Source organism: Poecilia reticulata, chromosome 2 (assembly GCF_904066995.2).
Source record: "Poecilia reticulata chromosome 2, P_reticulata-male-v2, whole genome shotgun sequence".
Classification (NCBI taxonomy): domain Eukaryota; kingdom Metazoa; phylum Chordata; class Actinopteri; order Cyprinodontiformes; family Poeciliidae; genus Poecilia; species Poecilia reticulata.
Genome location: NC_088831.1, coordinates 3038001 through 3055687, shown reverse-complemented (window position 1 = coordinate 3055687; position 17687 = coordinate 3038001). Strand labels below are relative to the sequence as shown.

The window sequence follows — 17687 nt, the reverse complement described above, 5'->3', positions numbered from 1 at the left end:
AAAATCCTGAGCCTGACACTTAAAGTTATGATAGAAATTAACTATACCGTTGCTATTGCCACAGTTTAATACAAAGTATCTTTGAATTGTACAAACAATTGCTTCTAACAATACAATTAACACGCTAAACACTCAAACTTAAAGAAGACTTCAGTACATTTCAACTCAAAACAAAATGTAACATGTCTGTGCCCTAAAGGGTTTGCCTTACAGCCAAAAATCCTTCAACATTAAATAAGTCCTTTCAGTCAATGTTTTTGCAAGTAATTTAGAACATATAACATTACCAACTAAATCAGTGGGGTTTTTTTGGGCCAGCGCCCCCCCAGCCTTTATCCAGGTCTCTCACCGCCCCCCAACAAAGAATTTGTAGGCTACTTTGCTGACTATGATTAATGCTACTATCACTATTGTAGATGACTATGATTAATGTTACTATCACTATTGTAGATGTTTTGATTTTTATGCTTGTTTCTGTATTTATCATCAAGATGACTTCCCAGAGAAAGATTTTATGAACATTCAATTTAAAATTGGTAGGCCTAACACCAGCCAGAGTGGAAAAATATTCTTGTTCTGTGCCATTTTCTAGTTAAATATTCCACAAAATGACCAGATAAAAGATGTTCAACATGCCAGTTTAAACTTTGAACTATTTGCAAAACGACAGAGCTCTGCTTCATTAAAATATGGATAGAACTGTAACTGCATTAATCATAGCTCTTCTTCTCTTCAGTGTTTGTCGGTTTCTGGTGGTGCAGCTCTGTGCTGTCTTCAGGAGAATGGGACATCAGAGTATCATCCATAAAATTTCACCCACATGGCATTTATTGTGCAAACCAGAGCTTTCAGTGGAAAAACAAAAGTTCCAGATCCTTTTAATGCCATACAAATATGAGACAGAAACATGGATTATATCTTTTTATAGACTTGTTTATTGATTATAGATCAATAGTTTTACTGGACAGAAATTACAAAGAACAAATCTGGTTCTTAATCAAATCCTAATGAGTCAAATTGAAAGTGTCATGGAGTCACTGAACAGCCTCATGACATTAACACTGACATGAAAATAATACTGAAGAAATAAATCTAATTAAAAACATAAATAAGTGATCAGTTCTTTACTGTTATGGTCTGTAAGATATATTTATTCTTAGTACTAGATGTGGTCTCAACAAACCCATGGCACTAAAACATTATTTTACCTTTCTGGAAATACTGTAACCCTCCCGACCCCACTGAGGGACAAGGGTGAAAGAAAATGGATGGATGGAAATACTGTCTGTTTATTCTTGCCATAAAGTCCTCCGTATTAATTATTGCTCGAAAGTCTTGCTATACCAGTTTATTCCTCTGTATTTACTTTAGTTTCTTAGTTTATTCTTGCATTTTGTTCTTCATTCATTTCCATTTAGTTTCCTTTGATTAGTATTATCCTCTCTTGGTTTATTGCTACGTCCACTTTAGTTTCTTTCTTGTTGCTAATATGACCAGCAGGTGGAGATCTTTTTAAAAGTGACAAGATGCACCCACACAGACTTATCAGTGCACAATATTTTATTAAACAATTCTTTAAAACTTTTTTAAAAACGAGGCTTCCGGCATACTACTCGGTCGCTGGAACACAAAAGAAAAAAAGGACAGACAAGATCAATTACTCCAAAAGAAATAAAACATGCAATGCAAAAGAAATGAGTAAATCAAACAAAAAGAAAACAAATTAGTACTTCAACAAAACGGTAAAAGAAAATACTTCAAACAATGGAACAAGTCGTTGTCGTCACTAACTTCCAAAAGCCCTTCTATGGGGCCAGAGGAGTAACGCCCCGCCCACACAGCCTGCCCAATCTGCAACAGGTTTAGTTGAGAGCAGCCCAAAAAAAACGGGAAGACTAGACAAGACAAGACAAGACAGCAGAGCGTCCAAAGTGCTGCAGCTCCAAACACAATCAGGTGCCTGAAACAGAAAAACCCATTAACGGTGGATCCAGATAAAAGAAATCAAAAGCTAAATAGCAGGTAGCTTACCCAGGGGTGGAAACACAGCCTAACCCGGGAGGAAGCGGGTCAGCAGGTGAGGACCAGACGGAAGCCGCACGCCACAGCAACCCCCAGCTGCAGCCGGCAACGCCATCAGAGCAACACTGCAGAAACGCACGACAGGTGTAGCACCCAAAAACCAACCATGATCTCAGCCACGGATGGAAAAACTGCCACTTACGATCGCAGACGAGTTGACCAAACCCACTAGCTGACATGTAGCCACCGACCGTGAGAGAAACAAAGACGCACGCACCCTGCAGCCTGCCCAACTATAAAGGCATTCGCCCCACCCACCAATCAACGGTGCACAGAGTGGGGGAGGGTGGAACACCATCATGATTTTAGCAATTACATGTTTATAAGAGTGATTTTCTGTTGTCCTTCAATGGAAGCAGGCAGCCTTCAAACGGAAATAAAACACTTTTTAATATAAGTTGCTGCTTTGACATGATCACAGAACTGCCAAAACATATGTACAAAAATCCTCAATAAAACATAAAATATTAGAAAATCAGACACCAGACAAAGTGAATCTCAGCGCTGAACACTGCATTACACTCATTACACCACTTCAACTTCACCTCAAATGCATAACAAAACATCCATCAAAATGTATTATGCAATGCTTAATTCTAGTAAGGTTGTATGTTCCTAAGATCTAAGAATACGGTTAGAAGTACCTTTAAATCTCTAAAGCATGGCAGTGGGAGCATCGTGTTTAGGGTTTGATTTGCAGCCAAGAACACTGACACATTGCATCTAAGTGTGTGGAGTAATAAAGGGAGACTGCCTCAAATTTCTTCAAATATTGGAAGGTATAAAACAGACCTGGGTGTTTCAACAAGACAACAATCCCCAACCCACATCCCAACTGAATCCGGGATAAATACAGATAAATACAACCATGGAATATTAGCGAGGGGTGTATGTATGGAATCATTAAAAACTTGTGATCAATAGTTTCACATTCTTGGGATCAATGCACTAAGGAAGAATGTTGTGGCTGAGAATGCTGAAAAGAGTCCAGCAGAGAGAGCGTGCTGAGAAGCAGCACACATGAAAAACTTCCTTTCATGGCTCACCGCGTCAGTCAGATACATTCTACGCAGCATCCATCTTCAAAAATCATCTGACTGCCATCGGCTTGGAGGTAGGAGTCCAGCTCTGCGCTCCACATCCGATCATCGCGAGGTAGATCGTCCAATGAAGACGTTTTGCATTATGTCAGGTAATGGGAAGACATTCAGGAAACGTGGTTCCAGACTAACGGAATTCTGTTTGCGTAACATGACATCAAGCAGCAGTCAGTGTAAGGTTGCCTGAAAAACACGTTTTTCAACTGGCCGGCGCGTTCCTGCTTTGCCAGCCGGAAAACCTGAGAGCATGGTTAACTGGCAGCCAAGGTGTTTCGACTGTATCTGGGTAAAACCGAACATAACCCAAGCTGCTGAGATCAAAAATCCATACTCTGCTAATACTATAAGAAGGAAATGCTCAGATATGGAAGGAAAGGAAAAAGAAGAGATAGAGTAAGACAGAATGCTGTGTGAGAAAGCAGCTGTGGCCTATTAACAATTACATAACATATTGAGACATATACACTCAGACATGCACAACGCTGCATATGGATGCAGATGGAGCTTCACAGTTCCACTATTGTTCCTTAATCCTCATGATCTCTCCGGAGGCTACCAGAGAGGGTCCTTAATGCTGATGCACTCCACTGCTGCTGACCACAGCTTTAATAGCCCAACGTGGGGAAACATTTCCCTCAGAGGCCTCCGTCAAAATGCTAAATGACTCCATCTATCTGCATCCCTTGCTTCTTCTTCCTGCTGATCATGAAGCTCCATTCCTCCCTACACACTTGTTCTCTGAATGTCTGTCTGCATGTGCCCGTCAACCCTAAGGGTAGTGCAGGGTGGAAAGGCGGGGAAGGACGGGGGGTTCAAGCAGCCCACCGGACTGTGAAATGCAAAACCCTGTGGTTGGGAGAATGTGCATGCTCTGCAATTTCCACCCCCCCTCAACCCCCTCCCCAACTCCCTGTCCTGCAAACTGAGCTGCAACTTGGGAGATGTGCATGTTATTGAGTCGCCAACATGGACTAGATGTGAGTGGATGTGTCTGTGAACACTGTTTGAATATAGCGGTTCCCCCACTGATCTGTCCGTATTTAGAAATGCCACAGTCACATAGGTTGCCAGGCTCATAATGCGCCCAGCAGCCTCATCCAGATATTTTTGCTTGGGTAAGCATCAGGAACTCTGTTTACATGCTTGTCCTAGGACTGTGTGTGCTGCAGCCCTGAAGAATGATATATGTGTTGGAGTGTATGGAGAGTGTCCAGAGGTCAATGATACACCACTAAGGTTGGTGTTCGGTTACATCCCCTTCATCAGGGTCAAGTGCTGGGACTAGGTGCAGCTGAAAAGTCAACGATGTCAGCTATAAATTTATTACATATGGACAAGAATGTTATTCCTTGTGGGCTTTTATTGATTTAACAATGCAATGAATTTTAAAAAACAGAATATTTGAATTTACTGTAGATTTTCTCTCGTTCACACAGACTCAAATACCCAAATACACACCAGCTAAATTTTGGTATCCAGTATTCTGAGATTTATTTTTTTATAAGTGTGAACAAACAATTGTGTCCAAGTAGTTGATTAGAGGTGAAGCTGAACTAGTACAGTATAACTGTAACATTTACAATAAGATAGACTCAGCATGACGCCACCTCCACTGTGCTTAACAGTAAGTCAACAATTCGCCACATTTCTCCAGACATGTTTCTTGTAATTGTGGTGAAATAGTACAACACAGTTCTCTAGAAAACATTTGTCTGGTGCCATTTCAAACTCACTTCACTCTGGAAATTAAACCTGATGTTTCCAGTTCCTCACAGGCTTGAGTCTTAGCGGTTTATGAATTGTTCCACGCCACTTTATTTTCCTCTGAAATCGTTTGGCTCTCCTTTTCAGAGTCTCCCTAAGCACATAAGTATTTTCACAACTTGTACTCTATCATTTAAATGATTTGAACCGATAATCGTGAAATCTGTAGCTGTTTAAAAAAGGCTTAAGTTTGCAAATCTATAATTCTCCTTAAATGTGTGTCTGAGGATGCATTTCAGTTCATTTTTTTGACCGCGAAGCTAAATCAGGCTTTATCTGAGCAAATGTCAGTCTGCTGGATATTGCAGCCAAGATAACGAGCCATTTCTTTTGGTCCGAAGATGCAAAGCAACACACGCTCTCTCTTGGCTGTCAGGGAAACTGGGTCCCTCGCATATGAGGAAGTTTTTTTGACCAGCTCTGCTCGTTCCAAATCCCGCTCAGCCCTGCTGTTTGTTCCAAACCAAATCTGAACAACCAACTGTACAGGGATTTGGACGCGAGGCAGCACAGTTCAGTTTGGCGCCATTAGCTTCAATAGTGGAACAAATAGCAGCCTCAAATGTACCATCTGCAGACCTCCAAAACACTTTATTCCCTCCTCTGCTCCCCATCCCCCTATAATCGGCTGAATCATGCCTCGCAGACACCAACAGGGGACACAGTCATCACTCCTGCCATCGCGTCTCAGGGACCCATTTAGGTGCCGACTACAACGGCCTCCTATCTCGCCATCAGAAGCTGTAAAAGCATCAAATTCTAAATTGTACCCGGAATACAGAAGGGACGGCTAAAGCCATGGGTCCACTGCAGGAGACAAAGCTTTTAAGGCGAGCCACGACTCATAATTCCTGCATTCAGCAGGGCTTGTGTTGTGCCATCCTCATCCGGCTACAATGAGCACAATGAGTGCTTTGCCAAGAACATCTCTGCTCTGCATGGGGAAAGGGAATTTCATAATGTGGGGCCAGTCATAATCCTCGTGCTCACAAGGAAGCAGTGTGATCTTTTTATCCAAAGGAGGGGTTGTTTGCCAAAAAAAACTTCTGAGATATTTACTTCAGTGATTCACAGCAGGACATTGAGGTTTTAAACCCTTTTACAAAATGCTTCTAAATGGAAACATTTTTTTTCCCCAGTGCTGTAAAGCGACTTGTTTTCATCTTGGGGTGCTAAGCAGTGCTGTTTTGGTCACAGCAGGTGGCTTCACACTTGGGGCGTACAGTGAAACCTGACAAAAAGAGATGTCCTTCAGGACTCCATTTGCAGAAAAAGGAAGTGTGGTGAAAAGGATTCAATCACCAATATGTAGTTTGGCCACAATTTCATTCTGTTTCCATTTGTCTCGGCCACATTTGATCAGGTTTAACCAACTAAAATACTTTAACAAGGCTTGGAAAACTACATGACATGACAAGTCCGATGTATTGTACCATGGAGCTACAGTTGTCGATCTAGTTCAGCTTTAATGTAAGACTGCATAACTTTCAGATTTCATGTGAACTCAGACCTATTCTTGCCTATTTTCATCCTGATACCGACTTCAACCATGCAGGGTCATGAGTCGGGTTGGGGATTGGTGTGTAGTAAAGTGAGGGCTGCAGCAGTAATTGGCTGAGAGGCAGGGTACACCCTGGAGAGGTCACCAGTCCATCACAGAGCAACCTAGACACAGGAAGACAAGCATGCACACACACACACTTCAGATTAATTGCAATCGGTTAACTAATCCAACATGCATGTCTGCACTGTGCGAACAGGCTGGACTATCACTACAGAATGTGTGGATGCAAGGAGAAACTGTGCGATCTAGAAGTAAAAATATTTTTCTTTTACTCCATTTTCTTTTTCAGAAGTTTTCTCACCTGTAAAATACACCAAATTGCACTTTTTCACATTGGATAACACAGGATTGTAGTTTTACCTCAACTTCTTGACAATCTCTTACTGACTTGTCTACTGTTGGTTAGCTTTAGCCTCCAGGTACCCAAAGATAGTTTTAGTAACCAACCATTACCAAGGCCACTTATTCTGTCTTTTGCCACCACTATGGTGCTAATGAGGGAGTATCTACAGGAGGATGGTACACTCTTCTACTTCTCATACCTTTTCCACCTGGGCGGTTACCTGGAGCCAGTGTCCAGCAGTCATTGAGCAAGAGGCTCCATAGGGCAACCCAGACACAAACCATACCAACCTTAAGCAAATTTTGAGTCAGTGAACCCGACTTGCATGTTTTTGGACAGTCTTACCTGTCCCATGTGTTTCTACTGAATAATAATTAATCTGCAGCCTCTCACCCAGAACTAATCTACCATCTGGCCAAGGAAACTTGAATTGTAGGATCATCGAGAAATTCAAACCACTCCACTGCTATAAGGTACTAGTTTAGTTTGTGATGGAGCGGAATGGATAGGTGAACTCTCAGCCTCCTAAGTTTCCTGATTACACTGGTTAAGAAAAACATAAAGCACTTGAAATGATGATGACAGAACAACTTACTGTATCTGTTATTATTCTCTCATTGTTGCCCAGATTGGCCAGATTAGTGTAAAAAAAAGATTGAATTTGTTTAATGTCATCAAAGGCTATGTAATGGGATGGAGATGTAAAATAAAGCCAAAGGTTCTTAACTTTAAATTAGGTGCTCTCCTTATATATTGTTGTGATGATGTTTCTTGAAGTGAGAGCAGGAAATAGATGCAAGCTGCCGAACGAGAGCAAATCAAAAGCTTTAACTCAGTGGGGGGTTTTTTTAAACAGAAAGTGCTTCCCTTTTTTTCCAAAACTATCGGAGTGAGCGTGCTGAAAAACAATTCCCGTCAAAGCAAAAACTGACATTTTCGCTGCTCACAGATAAGAGCTTTCCCAGCCTACACACACAGCTGTCTCCCTCTTCCATTTGCATCAGGTATTGATTTTGAGACGCAGGCTGTGGGGTGAGAAGCAGCGCTGCATATGGTACACGATGCGATTTTTCCTTTTTTTTTTTAAGAACAGCACTGACAGTGAAGGCAGAGAGTTTGAGACTTGTTATGAAAAGATGCGTCGGTGGCGAACAGTAGGATGCCAATTAGACTGCTCGGCCACGGAGAGGAGATCTGCGGTCACGCACCGGTTTCTCCCCTCCTCCATCCTGCCTTTTCCAGCATGGAGTAGAGAGGAAAAAAAACCTGAAGCTACTATTACAAGAACAATAACGGCATCATATTTCCATGCATTGATTTTCCTTCCTTCTCTCTCTCTGTTTTGCCTTATTTCCCTGGTCAGTCATGTGCGCTGTGGAGAGCAGCAGCAATGCGGTCAGAGCCGGCCCAAAGCTGAATAGGGACCAAATGAAATAAGTGGGAAGTCACACATTTTCTACGATATACGCCAAATATAGCTACAGGTAAAAAAAAAAAAAATTGTTCATAATTTTTTTTTTTTAATCAGTGGATTGCATTTTGCCTTGAAGTGACTGTTTTAATTGGCTGTACGTGAGTTATATATTAATATTTTGCATTCAAACGTTTAAAAAATTGCTAGGTATGAATTCTAAACCTCTAGAGCATAGCGTTTAATGCTAGCTAACTTATTTGTTAGTAGCATTAACACATAACATATACAGTTGTTAAGCTAAATTTTCTAACATTTTCCTTATTAATAGTCCTTTATAATTATTTTTCATTTCCCTTTTCTATTTTTATCTCTGCTATGGACTAGGGTTCTGTGTCTTTTACAAAACTTGAATTGAATTGAGAGATTTTGTGCTTTGACCCCCCCTGCTGGTGTGGAGGACCTAGCTAAGCATAGCATTACACTTGGGTACTCCAGTTATACCAACAATAAAAGCTACAAAATATACATTTATAAACCTGACTTTTCTAAAAAACTCCGGTGCTCCCCCTGCAGGTGAGAAGGACCTAAGCAGCTAAGTTTGCTTATTCCTCTGACTGACTCTGCATGCAGGTGGCTCCTGTTTTCACTTCTAATTTGCAATAAAAAAATACCCTGAAAGCAGAATGACAAATCCATTCATTTATTCCTGTTATTTCTCCAAAATTCATTTAAATTTTCATCTAAATACTCGCAAACATGCACAGAATGTCTGCGCTGCGCTGAAAAATGAAAAGAAAAACTGCAGATTTTGTGTTTTCTCAGCCGACTCCATGTGCTTCCCACTTCTCCAAGCGGAACTTCACGCAAGAAGAGGGATAAAGGTGGAACTAAGAGAGCAGATGATTTCTCCACTCCTCTTCCAATTAAAAATGGCAGGAAAAAAAGCCAGACATGTAAGGGTATCTATTATGGATAAGAGAGGGGACTTCTATCCATAAGAGGAGGAGGGGGGTTACAACTGGCTAATCTAAAGGATGCATATATTATTCACGACCAATTCAGTCTGCATTATGAGATCTGGATCTTCATCTTCCGGTAAAGCGCCTGACAGCTTTATTAGTGCATAAATAAGCATTTTAGGGAGGAGGGAAAAAGGAGGAAGAAAGTTCTCGCCTGCATCCCGAGCGCAAGACTCTGAGGGGTGGGCGGAGGTTCGGCCACGTACCTGCTGCCAGTTCTCCTCCAGCGACGGCATGGCCGAGAAGTAGCCCGTGTCGTGAACGAGCTGAAGTTCCTGAAAGATGCCGTGGTTCGCCAAGACATCCATGCTGACGCTCCGGCAGAGAGCGAGAGAGAGGGAGGGAGAGGAGGAAAGGGAAGGGAAAAAAAACAACCGGGGAGGAAGCGGCAGAATGATCCACAAAGAAACGCGCCTGTCAGATTTCTACATCCACTTGTGTCATGTTGGTCCGTGTGGCGGGGTTAAAAGCGCAGTGCAGCGGCCGGACGCGGAGCAGTTCGAGTCCCTGTACCTGCGCGCATAATCGGTGCGTAAAGGAGACTGGAGGTGGACGGACACTCCACGCGTATCCGTGTTGCCAAAACAGCCTGTGATAGGAGCCGGCGGAGAGGGCGGGGCTCCGCTAAGTGAAGGGGCGTGGGGGGGAATTTGTCAATCAAACTCCCCTTGCTTTGCCTTCTTACCGAGTGGGCGGGTGTCGTTGGGGAGGGAGAAGTGCTGATGGTGATTAGAGGCGGGACTTGACGGATTCTCAGGAGGTGATTGGCTGCGGAGGCGCTTCGACCAGCTGCATAGGTGAGCTGTTTGTGCAAAATATTTAGACTTGGAAGGTGGAGTCAGAGGTTCACTTAAAGCATTAATACAAACACAGGCAGCTTTCTGTATGGGGGATCCGGCTCACCACACAGGGCGTCATCTATCAGGGATGGCACATGCAAGGAGCCCATGCACTGTCAAAATAGAACAGTTTTGGTGTTTGACTTGTAGATTTTGACTTGGTACTAAGTTAAAGTGACAGTGACAATATTTTTTATCTTCTAACAGACAATTTTATTAGATAAACAGACTCAAAGCAGCACATCTATTTTTTACAGTTAAAGTGAATATACTTTTATTTTTCTTTAAGTTAATATCCTTAACTAAAATGCGGGAGCCAATTTACCTAATTGGTAAAAGAATCCATATGTGTGTAATAAATATTGAATAAAGGCTGAACTGGGGCTGAGAGATAACCATCATGATAACCAGGAAACTTGTAAAAATGTATTTTGGTCAGATGAGACGTGAAACAAACATCGCACATCAGAACTGCCACTGTGACCGACGGAGGAGGCAGCATCATGCTGCGGGAGTGCTTTTAGACCAACTGAACAGAGTTGAGAGGAAAATAACTAGATAGATAGATAGATAGATAGATAGATAGATAGATAGATAGATAGATAGATAGATAGATAGATAGATAGATAGATAGATAGATAGATAGATAGATAGATAGATAGATAGATAGATAGATAGATAGATAGATAGATAGATAGATAGATAGATAGATAGATAGATAGATAGATAGATAGATAGATAGATAGATAGATAGATAGATAGATAGATAGATTTTTTTATAACGAGGGCTAGAAAAGACCCACATTCCAGCTGGACAGTAACCTTAAATATACAGTCAGCTGTTGAATAAAAAGGTCTAATACAAATGCATGCCATGCTTTTCAGTTTCTTTCTTCTTAATTGTGAAATTTACCTGTCACTTCCCAAGTATCCATTACTTTGTTTGAGTTTGTGCATAAAATCCCACCAGGACACGGCAATTAGTTTTTTCCTTTTTTCCTTCCCATGCTTGTGTCACCCCCTGACAGATAGTGCCCCGGCTGGAGAGCCATATTTCCAATCTTATAAAACCTTTTCCATTCTACATATTATTCTGGAAAAGACTGAGGGAATGCTAGAGCCTCCACACAATATTGACGTCTGAGTGAAAAAATTGCACTTATTTTCTTTTTACCTTCATATCTGACCTTCAGCAGCCAGTGTTTCCAGACACACTCTGTAAAGACACGTCTTTTCTGAGATGATACGCTGGTTGAGAGGAATGACACTGAAGTGGCCAAATCTTCCTCGATGCTCAGTGTTTAGCTGCTGATTTTCTCCAGCCGTGTAAGCCACGGAGGATCGCAGCCCGCTCTTCCACACCATTCTGTTTTACACATGCGAGGTGGCATTGGTGGAGACTGTAATCTCATTACAGCGCTCAGTGAGGCTGACTGACTGAGGGCCCCGGCTGCACGAGATTTACGCCTGGCATTTTGGGGAGGGGAGAGCTGCACCAGCTCAGGCAGACGATGAAGCTCTCTCTGACATTTATCCATTTGACACAACTCACTCTGTCTCTCTCTCTCTTTCTCTCCTGCTCTTCTCATCCTTACACATGCAGCTTTTATTTGCGATCTCGTTCTGCATTCATCTCCACCTGATCATATCCATCTTCCCCTCCTGGAATCCTGCTCGGAATTTTACTGCCACAATTACTTTTTTCTTGTAAGGAACTCTGTACAAAAGGTGTGACGGAGACACATGACAGCCCATACAGAAAACTGCTGCACGGTTGACTGGAGTCTAAAATATTTAACAGATAAATTCTGTTGTTTTTATGCATTGTTCATGTGCTGCCTTACATTCCTGGGGAGACAGGAGAAGATGATAGAAAGTGTCTTTTTTTCTCAGCTAAACCAGTTAGACAAGAGTGTAACTACTAATCCGCTAAAAGCAGAGCTAATTTTTCCATTTAGTGCTTTTGTTAACTTTGAAAATGTTTAGCGCACTTGAATTTTACCAGATAAAATTCCAAAGCACACATTTACTTGTCTGTTTTCTAATTTTCATTTGAATAAAGTTCTACCTCTGCGTTACAGTTTTGGCTACAAACAGATTGGTACTTGGATTCATGCTCTTATTTTGAAGGGAGTGCAGACTGTTTACAAAGCAGTTTTATTTCCTAGTTCCCCCAACAATGTCTCTCCTCAAGAAACTTTATTGAGCAAATGATAGTGAAACAAACAAATAAATAACTATACAAAAGATTATAACACTTACCTGAACAACCAGGGTGTTAATTATACAAATATTCACACAATGTTATTATTTTTGTGAGATTCCTGTTCATGTCATCACAAATGATGGGCATCCACAAGGCTGAGTTTAGTGCTTTAACATTCCACTGAATGCTGTGTTCTTTCAGTGCTTTAGCATTAGCTGAATTAGCATGTATGATTAGTGCTTTAGGGTTAGCACAACTAAGTTTTTAGTTAGCTGTTCCCAACACTGGACACAGCAAATGCTCAACCAATGGTTTGGTTTAGGAGAAAATCGCAAAACGACATGGCCAAATGTATTATCTAGAATGAGAACATGAAGTTCAACTCAGCAGTAGCTCAGTTGAAAACATGAGCTGTAAATAGATGCTAAAGAGGCATCTCCGGTAAAACACGCAGCAACAACACCGTCCTGTCCACACAAACTACCTATCAGATTCAAAGTCAGGTTTGCTGTTTCCAACAAAACTAGAATCATCATGCTATATACAAAACTTACTGCAGCAGCAAAAGACAAATATCATATCAAAAACATAAATTCAGTCCTACTTTTCCTGTATTATGCCCATAATCCATGTTAGAGTAAATTGGTGGATTATTGGTGGATTATGTTGCTATGCGATTTTGTAAACTCCTCCTGATTCTATTGGCTATCCGATAGCCCCTATCGGATGTGTCAATCATCCATAACAACTGATGGGCTCCAGATGAGCTGCAGAGTTTGGTTTTCTGAGTCCACTGCTGGATACTGTTATGACCAGAGTACACAGAAGAGTACTTAAGAGTACGTCACTCTTATACTATTAAAAAAACATTGTAATTAATTGTAATGAATATTTATAGCAAAATATAAGTTGGGGAAGGAATTTAAAAATAGAAAATAAATAAAAAGAGAGAAATCTGTGCCGAAATGTCCAACAATGACACATTTGTAATATTCGCCTAAACTAGTACTTTTCCAAAATTTGTATGAATCGTTTTTTCTTTTTTGAGGAAATTTGGTTGAGTAAATGGACAGAGCTTGAACTGCGGTTTTCAACTGCACACTTTCAAGAAAAAGCCACGTCACTAAATGTATTTTATTAGAATTTTTCTTTTTAATTTGACTTTTAGACCTGTAGAGTAGTCTCTGGGGTGTTACCTTGACAAAAACTCCAGGAACTACAAATAAACCTTGTAATTCCTGAGGTATACTGAATTCAGTTTGGGGTTGTCATTTTCAAGCATTCTCAAAAAAAAAAAAAAATCTCAAAATAAAATAGAGACATAGGGAACAAGGGCTTTACATGAGCGAAGCAGAATCTCCAGTTCAGTTATGGGTGAGGAAAAGCTAAAAGTAATTTTCCTCCTTCAGAAAAGTACTCCCTAGTTTTCTGTTGATTCGTCACAGAAAATAGTTTGTTGCGTAAACTCAACACCTCACCTCAACAACAGTTCAGGTTGCATTTAGACATAAGCAACTACTGGCTCCACAGTCTGTCAGTCTGGGTCTCTCAATCACCACCCACCACTAAAAATGACACCAAGTCATGTCAGCAGCAATTTGTTTCAAGTTTGTTGGCTGAGGAATTTTGTAGCTATTAACATCTCTCTGTGAAAACTGTTGACATCAACTTTAGACCTTTCTAAGAATTTCTTGGTGTTTGTGAAGAGTATGAATCTATTTTTAAAGATTGTAACAGCAATTGTAATGAGATTATTTTATCTATTAATCAAGAGTGTGTTTTAGATTACATTTTGATGAGTACCATCATCCAATTAAACTTTAAATTTGATCCCTGAACACCACTGGAACTTTTGCTTGTGTACAATCAAATGTAGACAAGTACTTGCCTACACTTTATTTATTCTCTTTTCTTTTTAATTTAAGACTTTCTGTAGAAATTTGGTTCCACCGAAATGTGGAGCATTTATCTAATTTCAGGTTTATGTTGCAATCAAAGTTTGTTTGCTCCAAAATAAGATACATTTACAACTTTGTATATTTCACCTCTTATCTTAACAAGGCTGGAAATTTAAGACTAATTAAGCTAAATGTTGCGTGTTGAACCTTTGGTGCCTTTAGCACCATGAGCAAAATAGAGATCAAACTTCAAATCTGGTTTGAGAAAAAAAAGTTTAAAATAAACACAAAATTGGCCTACAACCACTAGAAAGTGTAATCCAGTGTATTAAGATTAGAAGAACTAGCACATGGACATCATAATATCCCCCCACTGGTAAATTATCACACCTGACAGTCTCCGAATAACATTTAGCAATTTGCATAGATTCCCTGGGATTGTTTCCCAACACACCGATCGCATCCCCAACCTCCCTTCAGCATTCAGCCTCAAACCGGTGAATCTACTGCTCACTAAGCCCTAACACTGATCGCTGATGCGGTGGGTGTGCTGTCAATATTGGCCCATTCACTGTGAGTGAGCAAATCTCCCCTTGACATGACCAGCCATGCGAGTAATAGCTAGGATTAAGATAGGAAGGTACACACATGAATATACAAAACACAGCGCGGGGGCACGGGCGGATCTGAGGCGGCGGCTCGGGGAAATTACTGATAGGCCTGGGATGTGAGCGGCGCACATGGAAACAAGACTGACTGGGAGCTCGGACATGAAGAGACTCATTCACTGTCGACGACCGCGATGGCGAGTGACGCTTTTACATTTAGAGCCATTGTGAATCTATCAAAGTAATTTACCCGGTTGTGCAATTTCATGCGAAAGGAGGGGAAAAAAGTCAGGCAGCCTGATTATGAGGTGCTGTAACAGGAGTGTGCACCTGCATTCAGATAAATGCATGACTTCTTTCTCTGCAAACAAGGTCATCTGCTTCATGATAGCCACAGTTGCCATAGCTGCTGCCTTAGAAACGGTTTGCTACTCTCTAACATTATCTCCTTTCTTTTTAGAAGAAATTTGAAAAGATATTGTTGCACTTTTTGATTTGGCTTGAGACTGTTGGGACATTTCAAGTGATGACTGACCTGCTTATAGAAGCATGTTTAGCAGCAGTAGCTTTCAGTGGTGTTTTTCAGTCTCTGAAACTCTTGACTTCATTTCATCAAGGTTCTGATACATTCATTTCTCTTCAGGTCCCACCACAGCTTTTCAATCAAGTTGAGTCTTGACTTTGATTTGGCCTGGCAAGAATGATAAGATCAACATGTACGGGTGGTGCAAGTCATGACACAGTTATCATCTCTTCGACACACTTTTTGAACCTGTTCTAGTTGGAAGTTTTAACGTTTTTGAAAACTATCCATGGTAACTCCAGTGAGTGTGTTGTTGACGTTTCATGAAGCTCACCACTTATTTTTCTCTTCCAGATAATCTGTTGATTTTCAATAATGTTTGGTACAATTGTTCTGTTGAGACAAATGTAAACACTTTGGACCAGATGTATTTGTTTGTTCTTGTTCTTGACTGAAGGCCATGGACAATGCAAATGTCAAAGTTAACTGTGTTATTCCTAACACTAAAGTGCTATGAAAACAGAATTACCTTTAGCAGAAGCTAATGCTAGAGCACTAATTCAGCCATGTTGATACCCTCCATGAGTCAATGAGACAATAAATACATTAGTGCTTTAGAATTTATCCAGAAAAATATTTTAGGAGAAGCAACATCTACTCAACGTTCTCAAAGTTAGCAAAATTGCTAAAGCGCGAAATGAAGAATTAGCACCTCTTTAGCATATTAGCAGATGATCTGAAATGTGTCCACCTCTGACTTAAGATCATTCTTAAATTAACCTACCATCCTGATTTTAGAAAGAAGAGGCTGTCAAGACTTTCATCTGTAGTATTTTTTCTGATTGTGCTGTATTGAACTTTGCAGCTAACTGCTACACACCTGTATGCAGTAGTTACCCTGATGGCAATCAACTTATCAAGCATTTGCATTTGATTATCAGCACCTTGCAGCTTCTTTCTCTCTTGGCTGAAGCCAAGAAGAACATGGTTTTTAAATGCCAATGTTCAGTCATATGGCTGAGTCTAAAATGAGTTTCCAGGGAGATAGTGATCAGGGAAAAATTCACCATTCTGAAAAATCTCCTTAGACTTTCTGCATTTATTGTTACATAAGGTTAGGCATGTGCACACATTGAGATGTATGCTCCATTTCCTGACCCTGTCTCTTTGCGTTGCAGGCTGAAATGACTGTGAATCCCCTCACTAATTGGACGCCTGACAACAATCATTGTCCTTTTGCATAATGTGACAAGCTTCTGCAAAATATTCCTTTCAGTGGTCCTCAGTTGAGGTCAAGGCCATACAGAGACAAAAGTAAATGGAGCGGCGAATCGTAGCCCATTTTCTTCTAACTGACGCTGATGCGATGTTACCCAACAGTCACCGGGGTAGACAGAGGGTGAAAGGAAGGGAAGCAACTTAAGGAAAACTGAAGGGGATTATGTTGCGGATGTTTTAGAATTTGACTACTCGTCCCTAGTAAAATGCAGGAGTGGTGAATGCAAATGGCTATCTCTGACTCCCACTCATCGTTGCCTAATTGGCACTTAACAGCCGCCCCTCATGGCCTCCTGGCTGGCTCATCTTTTTTACTTGGCATCGGAAGCAACAGCAGCGCCACATCAAACATCACTCAGAGGGCAGCTTTCGCCTGGCCCCTTGGCTCCCTTGACTACCCCCCTCCACCTCAACCCTGCTTCTATTCCCTTCCCTTCCAGCTATATGGTGGAAGGAAGGAGTTTGCACCCCAGGCACCCCCAAGCGCTCATTATCTCTGTTCCAAGTCGGCCTGTCGCTCTGAAATCCACCCCTCTTCCACTCTCCAACAACTCATCACCCACCTCCACGTTCTCCCCTCCTCCCCACAGAGGAGCAACATGAGGAAGATGTCAGGATATTGAAGATGTTCTGCCACTAGGCTTTGAGCCAAAAGAGGCAACGCGTATGCCAGGCATATGGCCACGTTTTCAAAATCTTATCTTCCTTTAATCAGGCCCATCAATCAAGAGCAAATTTATTTTTCTTTTGTGGAGCAAAGAGCAGACGTTTGGCAAAAAAAAAGAGTTTGCTTTTACCTTCTCATAGGACAAAGATTAGGACGATGCTATATGGAAGGCAATTTTAGCCTCTGGATTTGTGTAAATGTTCTGTTCAAACACATCGAGGTACGAGGATGTCGTATTATGCCAAATGAGCGAAAATGAGGCAAAGCACAGACACTTAAGCTTCCTCTGTTGCAGGAGGCAGAAAGCAGCTGAGGCCAGGCGGGACGTGTGTTTCTGCAAACATCAGGCAACGTTTTCCATGCAAATTGGCTTGTTCTTAAA

At 41.2% G+C, this 17687-nt stretch overlaps 1 protein-coding gene across 1 annotated transcript in view; it reads right to left on the bottom strand.

The window, feature by feature from the left end:
- The window catches only part of klf7a (Kruppel like factor 7a), a 50632-nt gene extending 40743 nt beyond the window's left edge, over positions 1 to 9889 (bottom strand). The window contains exon 1 of the mRNA XM_008423636.3: positions 9493 to 9889. Coding sequence (XP_008421858.1) covers positions 9493 to 9594 — 102 coding nt within the window. The 5' untranslated portion in view covers positions 9595 to 9889. The remainder of the gene's footprint in view (positions 1 to 9492) is intronic.
- Positions 9890 to 17687: the final 7798 nt, after the last annotated feature.